The sequence below is a fragment of the Morchella sextelata genome, assembly GCF_020137385.1.
Source record: "Morchella sextelata strain SCLS chromosome Unknown scls_23, whole genome shotgun sequence".
In the NCBI taxonomy this organism is placed as follows: Eukaryota; Fungi; Ascomycota; class Pezizomycetes; order Pezizales; family Morchellaceae; genus Morchella; species Morchella sextelata.
Genome location: NW_025408638.1, coordinates 184,479 through 199,810, shown reverse-complemented (window position 1 = coordinate 199,810; position 15,332 = coordinate 184,479). Strand labels below are relative to the sequence as shown.

Sequence of the window (15,332 nt, the reverse complement as noted above, 5' to 3'; positions counted from 1 at the left end):
ACACTAAAATGTGTTCTGTTGAGAGTGGATGGGGGTGATAATGAGGAGGAAAACAGGGGTGGGGTGTGTATCGGTTGTGTTGATGTGGAGGAAGGAGAGGGGGGGGCGGTGGTGGTGGAGTTGTAGGTGGTAGTTGGTAAAGTGGAGGATGTTTCTGGGGTTGAAGGGGCCGTTCTGGAGAGTTCTCACTAACGCAGTAGGAGGGGTTTGGTGTGGCTTGGCGCCAGGTGAGGCTGATTGTGAGATGCGGGCCTGCAACATCACATCTCAAAACGATTCATAGCTTCATGTAGCTACTTCATCCACCCAGAGTACCTGTATGTAACCCCTGCAAAACCCCGTCCTTGCCTCAGTTTTAAAGCCTCACCATTCAGTAACTCTGGATAAATACCGAAATCGTGATGTTTGAGCATGAGTCTAGCTTTGTAGGTACTGTATGTAGAAGTACCGGAACCCCACAATTGATTAGGCTGGCCATCATATGGGTCAACGACCTTTTGGTCACCATTTTCCCTCAATAACAATGACTTCATTGATCTGTCTGCTTGTTTGAATTGAACCCTGAGTGCTTACATGTACCGTACCTACCTGCTTCCTTGCTTGCCCGTGCCCTGTCATGCAACACTTCGAGTTGTGACCGCTACCCTTTCCTATAAACTCGATGGAATGACATGACAGCTGAGACGGGAGCTAGATCTCATCGATATTCGGCGAATTTGACCCGATCTTCTTTTAATTTACCCTCACTCCGCGGCCAACATGGTACGGCAATTACCCATCCGCCTTGTGGTTCTCCGAGGCCATAAGTTTCACAATGCCATTATATCTCGCTGACATGAAACTGCCGTTTTTTACCTCACTCACAGCCAAAGACACTTGACGAAGCTCTACGAGCGGACCCGCCTTGCTATCCTCGTGCAGTGGGTCATTCCAGTTTCCTTTCCTCCTGGCCTCTACACATGCGTACACGAGGGCTTTGTTAACGAATCCAAACCTTGTCCTCCCATTCCAGTGCGCGATCCAATCCTGTCTCCAGAAAAGCAACTACAACGAATCCAGTTGTGCGCAGTTGATCGACGAGTTGTACAAATGCTGTGCAGAACTGTACAAACGGGAAGGTCCGGGTGCGAAGTCAACCTGCTGTCCGAAAGAGAGCGAGTTGAATTCGAAGATCAAGAAAAGGCAAGATGCCGGTGGCTTTGGGGGTGCTGCTGAGGTTCATGAAACTCGGCGAAGATAATTAATCGTCAATGTACGCTGAAAAGCTGCCTAATAAAAGTGGGGGTTTGAGTCGTTGTGAGAATAGGGCTACATATGGTGTACCACTGTAACCGCAGACGTGGAGATTTGGAGAGACGTTTAGACCCTTCTTCTGTTTTTAGAGTAGAGAGCATACATACATACATGAAGCTTCGATCAAAATGCAGCGTGGGGAACTGGGGAAGGTTTCAGCAGCCGAAACAGGAGTTCCATCTGATCTTCTAGGAGTGTTTTACTACTCCGTTATTCACTACAGTCGCACCTCGCTATGTCGTATCTCGATGTCCCGGATCTCTTGCTGTCTCGTACGAATTGGCCTGCTACTTGTTTTCCACACCAAAACCTATTTGCTATCTCGTATTTTGGCACTTTTCGGATCGTACGGAAAATTGAGAACAGATATCCCCTGTCTCCATACAAATAGTATTTGCTATCTCGGATTTTTAGGTCTTGGAAGCAGTTATAGCGGGGGTTGAGGGAGCAGCTATTCTAATAGAGAAGTGAGCTTAAGGAGGATTCTGCACTGCTCTGTACATGGGCTCAGAGTAGGCTCAGAGGATCGCTCCATCTCTCATTTATAGGAGTTAAACCTCTCAATAACCTTTATATGAATTTCAGGATATTTTAACAACTGATACTTGTATCTATCTCTAATTTGGTACCTGTTCGAATTCCAGTTATTTAGATAGATTCAGCATGAAATTCCATCCAAAAATGAAGATTTTTTGATTCCATACCCCTGTCAGCTTGGGAATTATTATTTGCTGTCTCGTATATTTGCTATCTCGTACGGACTGAGCTCCTCGAACGCGCTAACGACATAGCGAGGTGCGACTGTATGTGCACTGCCTTACTACCCCTCCTTCCTTTGCTACCCCCCGCTACACTTTGCTTGCCCCTCCTGCAGCCACGTCGACAGAGAGAACCTCTCCATCGGCATCAGGACTGATGGCAATATGTATCCAAAGGACGAGCTGACGGGCACACGTTTTACATTTTACATTGGTATGATTATTCGCATTCATCTAGACTTACCTATACTGTATGCATATTGATCTGGAATGCTGGGATTGGTTTTGGATATTCATATTGACTTCACAGATTTTGTGACTTTTTTTTTTTGAGTTGGAATGATATTTAACTATTGTATTTACAAAAATTCAAACTATTTACAAAGCGGATTGTACCGCCCCCAAAGCTACGAATGCCCACACAACCCCGGAGGAATCAGGCTCGCTATGATGGTGACGATGAGATCGGTATAAGGACACGTTGAGCACGCAAGGAGACCGCATGGGCCTGATCAAAAACTGAACAGTTCTGATCCGAGACTCTAATTAGTGCCTAAAGACATTGATTTTTGAAAGAGGTACGCAGGGAAAACGCGAATTTATGCAGCCTAATGCCAAGGCTACCCCCGAGAGAAGTTTTACCGACAATGTGATTGTGGGAGCTTACTGGTTGCATTCTGTGGCGTTTTACATTCAAGATGTGGCGATGGGATAACGCTTTGATGTGGGTGGCTAGAGTGTGTCTCAATTGGGTAAATGATTGTCATTGGGCTTTCGCGAGAAGTTCCTAAACGCGACTTCCCCAAAGAAAGCGATATCACCTCTTCCACCACCTCCACCACCTACAAACCACTCCCCCCCCCCCTCTCTTCCTCCCTCTTCCCCGAAACAGCGCAGATGGCTCCCATGTTTACGAATCCCGATTCTTCGAATACCAGGGTCCCTCCCCAGAAACCAGCCTTTTCCTTCAGTACAAATTCTCGTGCGAGTAACCTTTTACCAGCGGCACCGGGTATGCAGCAACAGGTACGTCTTGATTTCTCCCGTCGTGTCGAATCGAGATTGGTCGCTCCTACCCCCTCCTTCCACATCCAACCCGAGCTTTTGTGCAAACGTTCTGGATGAGGAAGGGATTGCACGCGTGAGACGATGGCCAGCTTCGATGGCTGATGATGGTGACAGGAGCAGCAAATGGATGGATCCTGGGATATGGGCGATGATGTACGTATCATGACTCGCTCTTTCCTGATCTCTGATCTTTGGCGTTAGGATTGATGATTGATGCCCCGCCCCCTCACCCTCCCCACATACACGCGCACGTACAAGCACACACAGCAGGCGTGCCATCGGGATTTTGCTTTGTTCACTGCGCTCGCCAGTCCCCCGCGTTTTACCGTGGAGCTTCTAGAATCATATTCTAACTGGTTAATCTGTCCTTCTGCAGGTAAGCGATGCGACCCACAACGACAACAATGACTCCAGGGTTTACGAACAAGATGGTATGCCCGCCCTCCGCTCTCCCTCAATACACTCACATCTACTATACACTCAAACGGTGGCTGTTTACTGACACATCCATGGCAGACATGATGACCTTCGATTCAACACACCCTGGGAATTCCAACACATGTGCCGAAGTTGACGCATTTGCTGTCCGTTTAGACTCCTCTAAACTCCTCCAATACGATGATGACCCCAACACCGTCGAGGCGGCGCTTTCCGGCTTCGATCTCATCGAACGTTTTCAGGAAGTTTCCACCGTTCGCGTGGAGGAAATTAGGAAGCACATCCCCGAAGACTCTACAATTGAAGATCAAGAAGAATTAGCACAGTGGCAGCTGGAGCATCAGACGTGGGAGCTATTTGGGAATCTTTTATCACATAAACAGGACGGCGATGTAAAACCACAGGAAATGCCGAAGGATTTGGCGTATACCAGTAATGTGAGATTCAAGGAATTTCTTTTGGAAACAGACTATAAATTCAAGGAATGGTCCTTGATTCTGCAATGGTTACAGAAATATGCTCCAAGCCCAACGGATGAGCTCGAAGAGGAGCCTTCTAGGTATGGGAGCGGATGGATGTACACCAAGGAGTCGCTAAAGTCGCAAAAACGGATGGGTGGGAAGAGATTGCCCAGCTTAACTGCGGGATCGAATTTTTTCTTTTCAAACAAGGCGGAGAAAAAGAATTTGATTACAGAACTAGACCCAGATGCGCCAAGTCGACAGCAGAAACAACTTGAAGCCGAAGATGAAGAAGCGGAGAGAAACTTCATGAAGCTCATTTGGAAGTTCATCAGAAAAGGGGATGTTCAAGGTGCGCAACAAGCATGTATGGAGTTTGGGGAACTGTGGAGAGCTGCAAGCTTGAGCGGCGGTGAGGAAGCTTGGGACCCTTCAATTGATGGACCAAGATTTGACATCGAGGACGATGAAAGAGATTTGAGAGTTAAGGGTAACAGACGAAGGGAGCTGTGGAGGAGAATGTGCTATGCAGTTGCTCGCAAGCCGGGAGGGGATGTTTGGGAAAAAGCAGTTTATGGAGCGTTGTGCGGTGATGTTGTCAGCGTAAGTCGAGCTCCCTTAGTAGTGTCTTGATTCAAGCATCATAAACTAAACCAGTCCTGCAGGTCCAAGATATCAGTGCCACCTGGGAAGACAACCTTTATGCACACATCAATTCGCTTGTGGAAGAGTACTATTCTAAATACCTTACCTCATTTGGTCGCGTTCCGGCCTCAGCAGAAAAATTTCCGATCTTTAATTCCACGGGGTTTCACTCTAAGGGCTCATCGCTCTCAGATGATGATACTATTCTCCCAAGAATTATTGATTCTCTCGCCGCAGCAAAGGTTCTACAGCCCGAATCGGGCCAAGCACTTCGCGTCATCCAAGGAGCTCTCATCTCTAACCGCATCGAGGGACTTGTTGAGGAACTACACAGACAGTTTAAGCTCATAAAGGAAGACCCAAAGGCCGACATCAGCAATAGCATCTATAAGATCGAAGTTACAGATACGCAGGCTTTAAGAGTTATTGTGCATATTATACTCGTTTTACAATATTTTAAATCGGCATTTACTGAAGACTCGCCCCACCTCGAACACGCGGAGAGCCTTATCGCTGCGTACATTCAGTTCCTCTTATCAATAGGCAAGACTGAACTTATCCCATTGTACGCTGGACGTCTCACGTCAGATAAGGCGATCGAGGTCATGGGGAGTATCCTCATGAATGTGAAAGATGAAACCAGACTCGAGTTACTAAAATTGATGAGGATGCACAACATCGATGTCGAGGGTTGTCTGAAAAAGACAATGGACCTTTGTCTGGAAGAAACAGAGGAGAGGCATACCAAAAATAGCAGATGCATGATCAGGCTGGAAGGATTGAAGGGTGATACCGGATTGCACAATGACATTGAAGAAGAGGATGAGTTGCTTATCAGAGGATTGGAGTGGCTCATGTTGGGTGGGGACGCGCTCAAAAGCGAGGTAATCAAGAAGGGCGTAGTGGTGTACAAGAGATTCTTTGGTAAGTTTTGTTGATTATCGATTACGGCTCTACGGATAAACTTACTGATTCTTGGCAGTGACTGGTCGCCTTTCTGCCGCGAAGGTGGTATATGATAAGATAAACAGCGAATCGATCATTAACTCACCCGAGTACACCGGTCATACTACTACCCTCGCTCTTGAATTCAAAAGAATCTTCAAAGAAAAAGAAGACCGCTGGGCGCTCGATGTATACAATGAATTTGAGATTTTTATGCGAGCTCTCCTCGCCCTGGAATCCTGGAATGAAAGATTGAGCAAAAGACCTGAGTATATACACCTCCTCCGAAACGCTTTTTTACATAGGTTATGACCCTAATCATTTGTGCGTACACAGGCGTTCTGACCGTGCTTGGAGGGCCATTCTCGATGAAACATTCAAGAATGTGCATACTAAAGTCCCGGGAGTGATCAAGACATGGCTCGACACCGCTATTGAAGAAGCGCCACGAAGCGTTGATACCGCGTTTCTTATAAGTATCCGTAATATATACATCCCCGAACTTACCTTTGCCATGCACGATGTTTATGTGGAGGCCGGTAAATGGCTCAGTAAGCAATTGTTGGCGAACTGCCTCGAACTTGCGACAATTGTTGCAGATCCCGACAGAAGTGTGTTGGCGTGCTTTCAAGAGATGGGAAGGCTCGGAGAATATGTGGGCGCTCTGGCGGACGCTAGTAGAAGTGTGCTTGGAACGGGTGCTACAAAGGGTCCTCTCACAATATGGAAGGTTCGGTAGATGCTAGAAAGGGACAGCGGGGGGGTGATCTTTGAATAATTTGTACGGTTTTATTCGGTGTAAAATAGTCACTTTTTGTTTTTCTTTTCCTTTCCTTTGGGAGTTCCTACAGTCGAGAGTAGCTACACGCCGTTGTCAAGCCACGTTTTTAGTCATTTCGTTTTATTCCTTTTTTGACTCGTTTTGTGATTTTTCGAGATATTCGATTCTCCACAGATAAGGCGGAGCGGGCGAGAGAGGGGAGGGGGTGTGTGATGGATGGAGCGGGGATTGTTGCGCATAGGTGGGGATGTGGAATTGAGAGGGGGGTAGAAGGGTGGAGGGAGGAGGAGGGGGGGGTGATATCACAATAATCCGGTGGAAGAGTGTAGTTTAAGGCGCGAAAACCGGGTGCTCAAAATTCTCAACCACATTTATTTTTCTCTTCTCGATGGTCTGCTACCTGCTGCTACATAACTCCGTAAACCGATGCATGTAGCATCATGTCAGTTCGAAGTGAGTGCCTCAACTACCGTACATACATACATACATACATACATACATGCACATCATACTCTGCTAGCTCCGTGACCCGCGTGCTGTGAATCTCCAGATATATAGTTACAGCAACAAATATGCTGCGATATCTGATGCCTCCTGCTTCAATGCTGCGTTAGCGCTTGGTGTTTGCGTTGTTGTCAGTTCAACAAATAATTTCCTGGCATGCACGCTACTGCTTCGGTGCATGCTTCCATGCTCTGTGACGTAAGCCCAGGGCAGCCCAATCGCTCTCCCTTGTACGCCCTTGAACAGTTGCACTCCTGCTACTCCAGTAGGGAAAGTGTGTACTACTATTACCTACTCCCGTACTACTAGGAACTAGGTAGTAGAGCAGGTACTACCGTACTACTAACTATCCGAGAATCGACAATCACGGGAGAATGACCTGCCAGCCACCACCCCCCATGCGGGGGATCAGAGTTAAGTGGGGAATCACTATTATTACTTAGTAACGACACCACCACCACCACAATAACAACCACCACACAGCATGGCAGGCAAGCAGGGCAAGCAGACAAGCAAGTTGTCCCTGCATGATGGATGATAATCGGGGGCTTACACTTTCTGCTGCCACTGTTTCATGTTGATTCTCTTTTTGCTTTGCGAGAGGTACAGTGCCGCTGTGACTTGACGGACTTGACTCTTGACTTGACCTGGAGAGCGAGAGTGAGAGCGTGAGTGGGAGAGGGTGTGTGTGTGTGTGTGTGAGTGTGAATGTGAGCGTGTGAGTGGTGAGTGTTCCTTTTTTTAGACGCTGGACCATACCGGTCGGTCTGGTCTGGCTGGCTGTCTGGTTGTCTGGCTGGTCTGGCCTGGCCTCGCCGTTGGGGCGGTGCCGCCTCATCATGGTGATCCTACTTGTTTGGTTTGTTTGAATTTGTTTCGAGGGGGTGGTGTGTGTGTGGTGTGGTGAGCTGGGCGCGGTGGGTGTGGGGGGTACGGTACGGGGTGGGAAGGGGAAGGGGAAGGGAAGGGTAAGGGAAAGTGAGGTGAGGTAAGGGTAAGCCTGCTAAGGTAAGGAATGTGTGGGGAAAGCCCTACTCTACTCTGACGTTCTAGATGACCTAAGGGCCGACGAGGGAAGGGAAGGGACGGAAGGGAGGGAAGGGAATACGTGCTGTGCCTGCTAGCTAGCTGTCCAGAGTAACATGTTTTGGATGCCTTCTCGCTTGTGGCTGGCCATCCATGAGGGAGTGTTCATTTTATAGAAACCTTGCAATTTGTATTTTTGTTTCACGCTCCTCCGGATCCTCCTCTCCCCCACTATTAACTTCAATAAACGAGGCATCGTATCGTATCGTATCGTATCGTATCAATATGCCCTTAATCAACCTGGGCCATACAAAGGGACTAGACGACGGATACGATAACACCGTCCCGGCAGCACTCTCGGCGTTCCCCATCCATCGAGGGATTCAGAGCTCGAGATTCGATCGATAATATCATGGAAGATGAGCTAGGGCTGTTTTTTGTTTTGGATGCCTACCTTAGTACCTTACCTTACCTCACTCATATGTACCCCAGACTTTTTTCGTTCGTTTAATCTCCCGCCGTGGCCCTATCAGACGTTGCAATCGTGCAGCCGCCCGCCCCGTTCGTCGGTTCTTTTGTGTCAGTCGGGAGGCCGAGAGGTCGAGAGGTCGAGAGGTCGAGAGACACCAGTGTTTGTTGTATGTAATTTGGCGGTTGTTGCTGCCCAGGTTTTGCTTTTTGTTCTGGCCCTGACGATCATAATCATGATCATGATGGTATGGTCGAGTCTACAATACGCCTACACACCACACAAAAACCGCCGTGGGGCCTAGCTTCGTTCTTTTTGTTTGTTTACCGCCGATGGATCAATTGAGGAGAGGGGCGCGATCTAGGCTTTTTGTTTGTTTGTTTGTTTGACCCTGATCATGACTTACTCTCTGGCAGCTGGTCGCGGAAAAGTCACGTGCTGGGTGATCAGTCATTATTGTAGTTTTAATTCCTGGTTATGAGGAGTGCGGTTGGTTATGTGTGGCCAACGATCTTGCACCGTTTCGGGGGGGGCAGGTGCTGTTGGTGGTAGTTCTAGATACGGGACCTAAAATTGATACCACGAGAGTCGTCGAGGGGAGATTGCAAAACGCAGGTCAACGATTTTGACTTTTTGAGTGGAGGGTGGAGGGGGCGAGTGGTTTGCTTGACCGATGGTCAATTCGATTTTATGTTTTTTACGGTTTATGGTTAAGGTTTCTTTCCTTCTGCACTGCCAGCCCCATCGTGCCCACGCCCCAGGTTTTGATGAGAAATAGAGTTATCTCCATAGTAGTACTCTAGCTCTACTCTATTCCCTTCTACCCTCCTCCACTCTACACTGTTTCCATCCTCCACTGCATATTTTCATCAATTCGAATCCCGCCTGATCGGGCAAAAACAATTCCTGTATAAACATCCCAATTGTGACATCCGCTGCCCTCCCCCCTAAGCCCTAGACCAGCTTACCCGGTTCTCTTCTTCCTTCCACTGCTCTTCTCACATCTCGAATCCATGTTTTCGTATTTTCTTTTTCCTGCCAATTGCGGGGGCGAGCAATCAGATCTTGGGCTGGCAGCTGGCCATGGGGCATTGAAACAGGAATAATCCATGAAGAGGAAAAAAAGAAACTAACGGCGATGAGATTTAATTACGCGCATCTGGCGGCGGACGGACGGCCAGATCGAAGCAGCAAGGGGTCGGGAGGGCGAGGGATGGATGGATGATCATGAGGGGTAGAAAAACACATTGTTTGGAGTAATTGAAGGAAATAAGAAAATAAGCAATTGGTCCAGCCATGCAACTCGAAATGGTTTATTTCTGATCAGACCGGCCATGGACATGGGCTGATCTAACTCAGCAAAAAGCCAAGGGCGGGGAAGCTGGGAGACGAGAATTAGAGAAAAAATAAAAAAAAGACAAACGAGAACAACGAGAGGCCGTTTCCCCAGAAAAAAGAATTTGGGAATTGGGGGAAATTGTTATTCAGCTTTGTTAGAATTTCATGTAGGGACTGATTCCGCCCACGTGCATGCATAACCAACGAGTTTTGGTTCAGTACTAGTATAGTAGCTGCATAAGTCAAGTAGCAACATGAGTGGAGTTCGAGTCAGAAAAAACGGAGTTGTGAAATTTGAAGAATGTAGTTTGTTACATGTACTATGTAGCTAGGTAGTGGAGTGAGCGAGTGAGTACCCGCAAAATATGACTCGATAAATGACTGCAGTACTGTCGTGTGTGAGTCTTAGACTATCACTCTACTACTCTCAGTCACAACTCACTTAAGTACAACAACTCTAGTGCGAAGTCATTGATGTCGGTAAATGCATCCACATTGTACTTTTCACATTTAGTAGCAATTAAGCAATCCAGCAAGCAGGTACGACCCGTTACCTACCGCACGCACGCACGCAATGCAGATGAGATGCGAGATATGAGTGCGGGCAATCACGAAAATCCTCCAAAAGAGGGGAGGGGGAGGGGGAGGGGGAAAGCAACATTACTTCACCACCACCGCTATCAGAATTTCAGAGTGCGTCATTATGCTGCCATCATCAATTTCACCTTCTACCAAATCACTCCACTGCATTCCCTCCATTTCAGCTGCGCCGGGGGAAAGCGGTGGGGAAAAGGGCAACAAAAAAAAAAAACGAAAATCTGGTTTTTAGTCCCTAGCTTATTTCCTCTTGACCTGAATCCCGATCCCGGTCCCGACCAGTAGTTGTTGTAGTTTTCAAATACAGGGCCCGTATGGGTCAGCTATTATCACTCACCTCACTCACCACTCAATCACTCAGGATACCACAACAACCACCGGCACCACCTCCACTGCCCAGCCTGTCATGTCAATAATAGCAAAGGGGCAGTGGTGGTTCGTCCAGTCTAGTCTAGAAGCTAACAAAGTAAGCTCTAGAGCACAGTCCATAGAGGGGCACCTGCTTGCTAGTATCCTCTAGCTCTCTGTAATTACGAAGGGTTTTAGTTAGAAGTCTGTTTAATTCCATCCGATCTCCAACCCGTGTTTGGCCTGTTTGCTCTGCTTGTGTAACCTTCGAAATCAAACAAAAAGCCCAAGAAAAAGGAAAATGTGAGACGGGAGTGGCCAGATTGTATTGGAGATTGGGAAACGGCGGGCATGCAGTAAGGCTCGAGCTCTCTGAACCGGGGAAAAAACCTCGAATTGAGAGAGCGAGAGGTGATTGGTGGATGGTGGGGTTAGTCGGTTTCTGATGCATTATGATGTGATGATGGGGTATTACTCGACTTGTGTTTAGTGATGATGATAGGGCTGTCTGTATGTGCGTCTCCCTCGGCTCGATGAGGAAGAAGCCTGTACGTGGATTTAGTTGTTTGTTTTCTGAATGGGCTGTGATAAGGTTGGGTCGGGCTGGGGGGAGGGGGGGGACTAGGCTGAATGATTGATTGATTGATAGATGGCCTGCCTGCTTTCCTGCGTACTCGCCTTCCTGCCTCTTCCATGGATGAATGTGATGAACGAAGGGATGAGAGCTCGTGGTGGTAGTGGTCGTGGTGGTGGTGCAGTGAATTAAACAAGAGTTCGAGTCCAGTGTGGCTAAATCCGTCTTTTCTCGTTGTTGTTTCTTGATAGGCTGCGTGCGACAACGAATGATAAGCTGTGAGTGGGTGGTTTTGGTTGTGATGGTCCCTCAGTCTAGAGTAAACCAGACTAGTTGTTCTAGCTTGAGTCATCTCCGGTCAAAGTCATGTCAACCAAACAAACCAACTGGAGCCCGTTACCAGAATTAAACGAGTGGGCAGCTGGAGTAAAGTACTGGTACATACGCAACCGCAGCCACTGGCCCCCCGGCAGAATCGAGGGCCCTGAAACCCACACCAGTGCACACGCGACAATGTACCAGTACATCTCCCCCCCCCCCCCGCTTCCACTCCACCTGGCCCAGGGCTGGCCATGCTCATTCATCATTCTCGCCCTTAGTTTGGGCCTGAAGTCTTGACCGACAGCATACCGATTAATTCCCCACCCTCCCACATCGTGGTAATTTGGAGGGGACGTCCTTCGGTCGGATGGGGATGTACAAGTACGCGGCGGATAGGCAGATGCACGCAACTTAGACGCAAAGACACTTCTGCAGAGGCGCAAGCTGTATAGATCGGTGTCTATAGTTTTAGGAACAAGGGAGTCAAATTTATTGTCGCCTAATTACAAATTATTCTCTTGTTCGATTGCTTCAAGGACAAGTACACAGCGTAAATTCACAAAGCAGAGCAGAGTAATGTAAAAGTATTTATCATAGGTAGTTATATATGTACTGCACTAGTTATATGGTACTTATGTTAAAAGACAGTTAAAAAAACTCATCGAATCGTTTGATCGTACTCCATTCCCAGCCGAACCGTAAAAAATGAACGCCACCCCAATGAGAAAAATCCCAACCCAACAAAAGAAAGAACCCAACCCAATGCTATACAGAGACAAAAGAGAAAAACCCGCTAAAAAAAAAAATTACAATCCTCCCAAAAACAAATGAAACCATGTTAAAAGGATCGTGAGAGTTGTAGAAAAATAAAAACTCTGAATCACAGATCATCACTCGCAAGAGTAACTCCTACTGCTTATTCCTCTCCAGACACAAGTGTCTCCATGCTAGCTCCCAAAACCTGCGCCGCAACCGGTGCGTTGACCTTCTTCCTCTGCGCTGGCAGACCAATCACTGCCTTTGCCTTGACTCCTCCCCTTCCTGCTCGCTTTCCAACCGGTGCATGCAGCCTCTTCTTGCTCTGAACACGTACTACCGGCTTCTTCTCGACCTCCTCATCCTCAAACTCGCTGTCGTTTTCAAGCTCCTTAATCACTGGTGGCGAAGCTGATTTGCTCTGCTTCTTCCATCGTGGAGGCAAGCTGCGCTGTCTCTGTTTCTTTGGCGCTGGTGGCGATGAACCGATACCGGAATCCTTCTTGGGTTCTGAGTCGTAGTATGGTTGATCCGGAAGATCTGCAGTCTCCATCTTGGGGGAGGCTGAGCTTCCTCTTGGTGGGGTAGTAGTGTCACGGTTGCCAGTGGAATCGGTGCGCCACTTTCTGCGACCAGTGCGTTGTTCAATCTCAACATCGTCATCTTCATCCGGAAGTGGTTGAAGAGCGGCGAGGTTATCTCTTCGGTTGGCATCCATGAACTGCTCGCTAACGTGGATGCTGCGTCTGTACTTGCCAACTCCCTCCATGGGTCCCAAAGGTGGGAGAGGGTAGAGGCGTGGCTGCACGACGGTAGTAGTTGCTGGCTTCTTAGTTTCCTTCTCAACGGCAACAAGGCAGTCGTATGAGATTGGATTTCTCTTGATTGATGTGTGGCGTCTGAATTCAGGCCTTGAGTCGAATCGGGGCGAGGTGGAGTGAGCTGTTCCTGGCCTTGATCGGCTAGGTGAAGAGCTACCCGAGGATATTGAGGATGATGATGATGAAGATGAGAGAGAAGGTGTCATCGGAGCAGTGCAAGGAGATGAGGGAATGAACAGGTCCTCGGACTTTGTTACTGTCTTCTCCCACTTGACACGAGAGTGACGTTCCCGTTGGTCCCTAGTAAGGACGAGAGTGAACAACCTATCGAAGAAACTCATCGTAGCGGTGTAGAAATAATTCTTTGCTGTAGATGGGTACTGTATGGATAGATGCGAACTAATATTCAAGTCGTGTTGAATAGAAGTTGAGGTGATGTTGAAGTAGTGTGGTGGTTGATGGGGGTGGTAGGGTGGGTAGGGTTGTAGGGAACTTTGTGTATTTAAGTAAATTTATCGGTTGCTGTGTGGGTGTGGGGGCAGAGGCAGGGTGCACGGATGTCCTAATCGCTTCTTCTTCTTTTGGTATGGGTGTCCAAGATGTCGCTTGAGCCTTTTGACTTGGTTTCGACTGTGTATTGGTAAATGGCCTTCAGGCATTGATCGTTGGATATTTTTTGCTGTCAATTCCTGGCCCTCCTAATTTCTGCTGAATCCTTTTTCGACCCTTTTGTCCTGCAGAAATAATAGTAACACTGATAAAACCTCACTCCTAGAAATCGAGTCTGTATTCGCCGGTGCAGTTGAAAGAGAACTTCTCGGAGGGAGGGAATATGCATGTAGTTATATATCTACGACTAGGTAGGTGGGAGAAATATATATCCGACGACTAATAATTTTTCGGGTCTGCCTCTGCCCTCCTCCCTCCTTCGGATCGAATGAGTTTCGGTTATCGATTGAAAAAAAATATGTGCAATATTGTGCAATATTGTGCAGGTCAACAACCAACGGACCAGGGAAGAGGCAGGTCGCAGGGAGTCAAGGAAACGGGAAGTTTGGAAAGCGGGGGGTGGAAATGTGTGTCTACAGAAAAAAATTAAAACAAAAAAAATTATAGTCTTTACTTTGCGGCTGGCAAGGGGGGTGGTTTGTGTGAGTAAAGATTTGGGATATTGTTTTTTTGGGGGAGAGGGGGGTGGGAGTGGAGTGCTGAGTGGGTGGATGTGGGATGTCGATGTGGGATGTGAATAATACTGCGCTTGCAGTTGTAGTAAAAAAGTAGGACCTTAGAACATCTGTTGTCTAATTCTTGACCGGTCCTCATTCTCCTCCTTCTCAAGCAAGCAACAACAGCAATAGAGTACTACGGTAGCCGGCTACATCTCCCTACTCCCCCAACAAAAGACTCGGAAAGGGCCCAAAATCTGCGTTGCTCTGCGCTGTGCAGGCTCTGCTGCTGCCAAAAGCAGGATGCCCGAGACGATGCACAAGTGGACTAGGGGAAAATCGGAGCCTGGGGGAGCCCGCCTGCTTCGATCTACCGTGGTTCAGAATGAGAGTAAGAGTGAGGACAAATTAGGTCACGTCACACTGACATTGACAGTGGACACTAGACACCGGTCATGGTCATGGTCATGGTCACGGTCATGGTAATGGTCATGCATGGTCATGACGGTTGACCCGAGTAATTTGTTGACCGTGCCAGACCTAGCTCCCATCCCCCCTGTGACTGGTAGAACTAGAAACATGGAGTCAACGAAGACTAGCGTATATAAATAATTTCCACACGCACGCACACTTGCATTCCCCCAGGTCTTCGCGAACTCTCGTCCCCCTCAAATTCCAAGGCAAATAACAATTTAAATAAAAAAACAATAGTAATAATAACTATCCCGATCCCAAGGTTTTTGTTTTGTTTTTATTTTTTTCGAATTCGTGTTCTGTAACAAACAAATCTCCTCAAGAACCTCTCCATCTATCTATCCACTGAAACTACATATCACTCTTCCTTGTAAATGCTCATCCAGCATCGTCACCATCATCATCATCGACAAAACATCATCATAATCATAATCATCCTTAGGCCTTTACATAGCTCCCTTGGTGTTACATATACTACCACGACAGTACAATACAACACACCCCTGATCTGAAAATGGTGGCCTGGTCTATTTGTTATTTCGAATTTCT

At 47.6% G+C, this 15,332-nt stretch overlaps 2 protein-coding genes across 2 annotated transcripts; one reads left to right on the top strand and one right to left on the bottom strand.

Moving 5' to 3' along the window:
• Positions 1-2,948: 2,948 nt before the first annotated feature.
• H6S33_007301 (uncharacterized protein) lies at positions 2,949-6,347 on the top strand (the record flags this gene model as incomplete). Its single annotated transcript, XM_044838967.1, has 7 exons — positions 2,949-3,077; positions 3,234-3,272; positions 3,496-3,550; positions 3,636-4,621; positions 4,684-5,587; positions 5,646-5,877; positions 5,945-6,347. The coding sequence occupies 7 exons, from the start codon at positions 2,949-2,951 to the stop codon at positions 6,345-6,347; spliced, it is 2,748 nt and encodes a 915-aa protein (XP_044688837.1).
• Positions 6,348-12,482: 6,135 nt separating this feature from the next.
• H6S33_007300 (uncharacterized protein) lies at positions 12,483-13,484 on the bottom strand (the record flags this gene model as incomplete). Its single annotated transcript, XM_044838966.1, has 1 exon — positions 12,483-13,484. One exon carries the CDS (start codon positions 13,482-13,484, stop codon positions 12,483-12,485), a length of 1,002 nt encoding a protein of 333 aa, XP_044688836.1.
• Between the last annotated feature and the right edge of the window lie 1,848 nt (positions 13,485-15,332).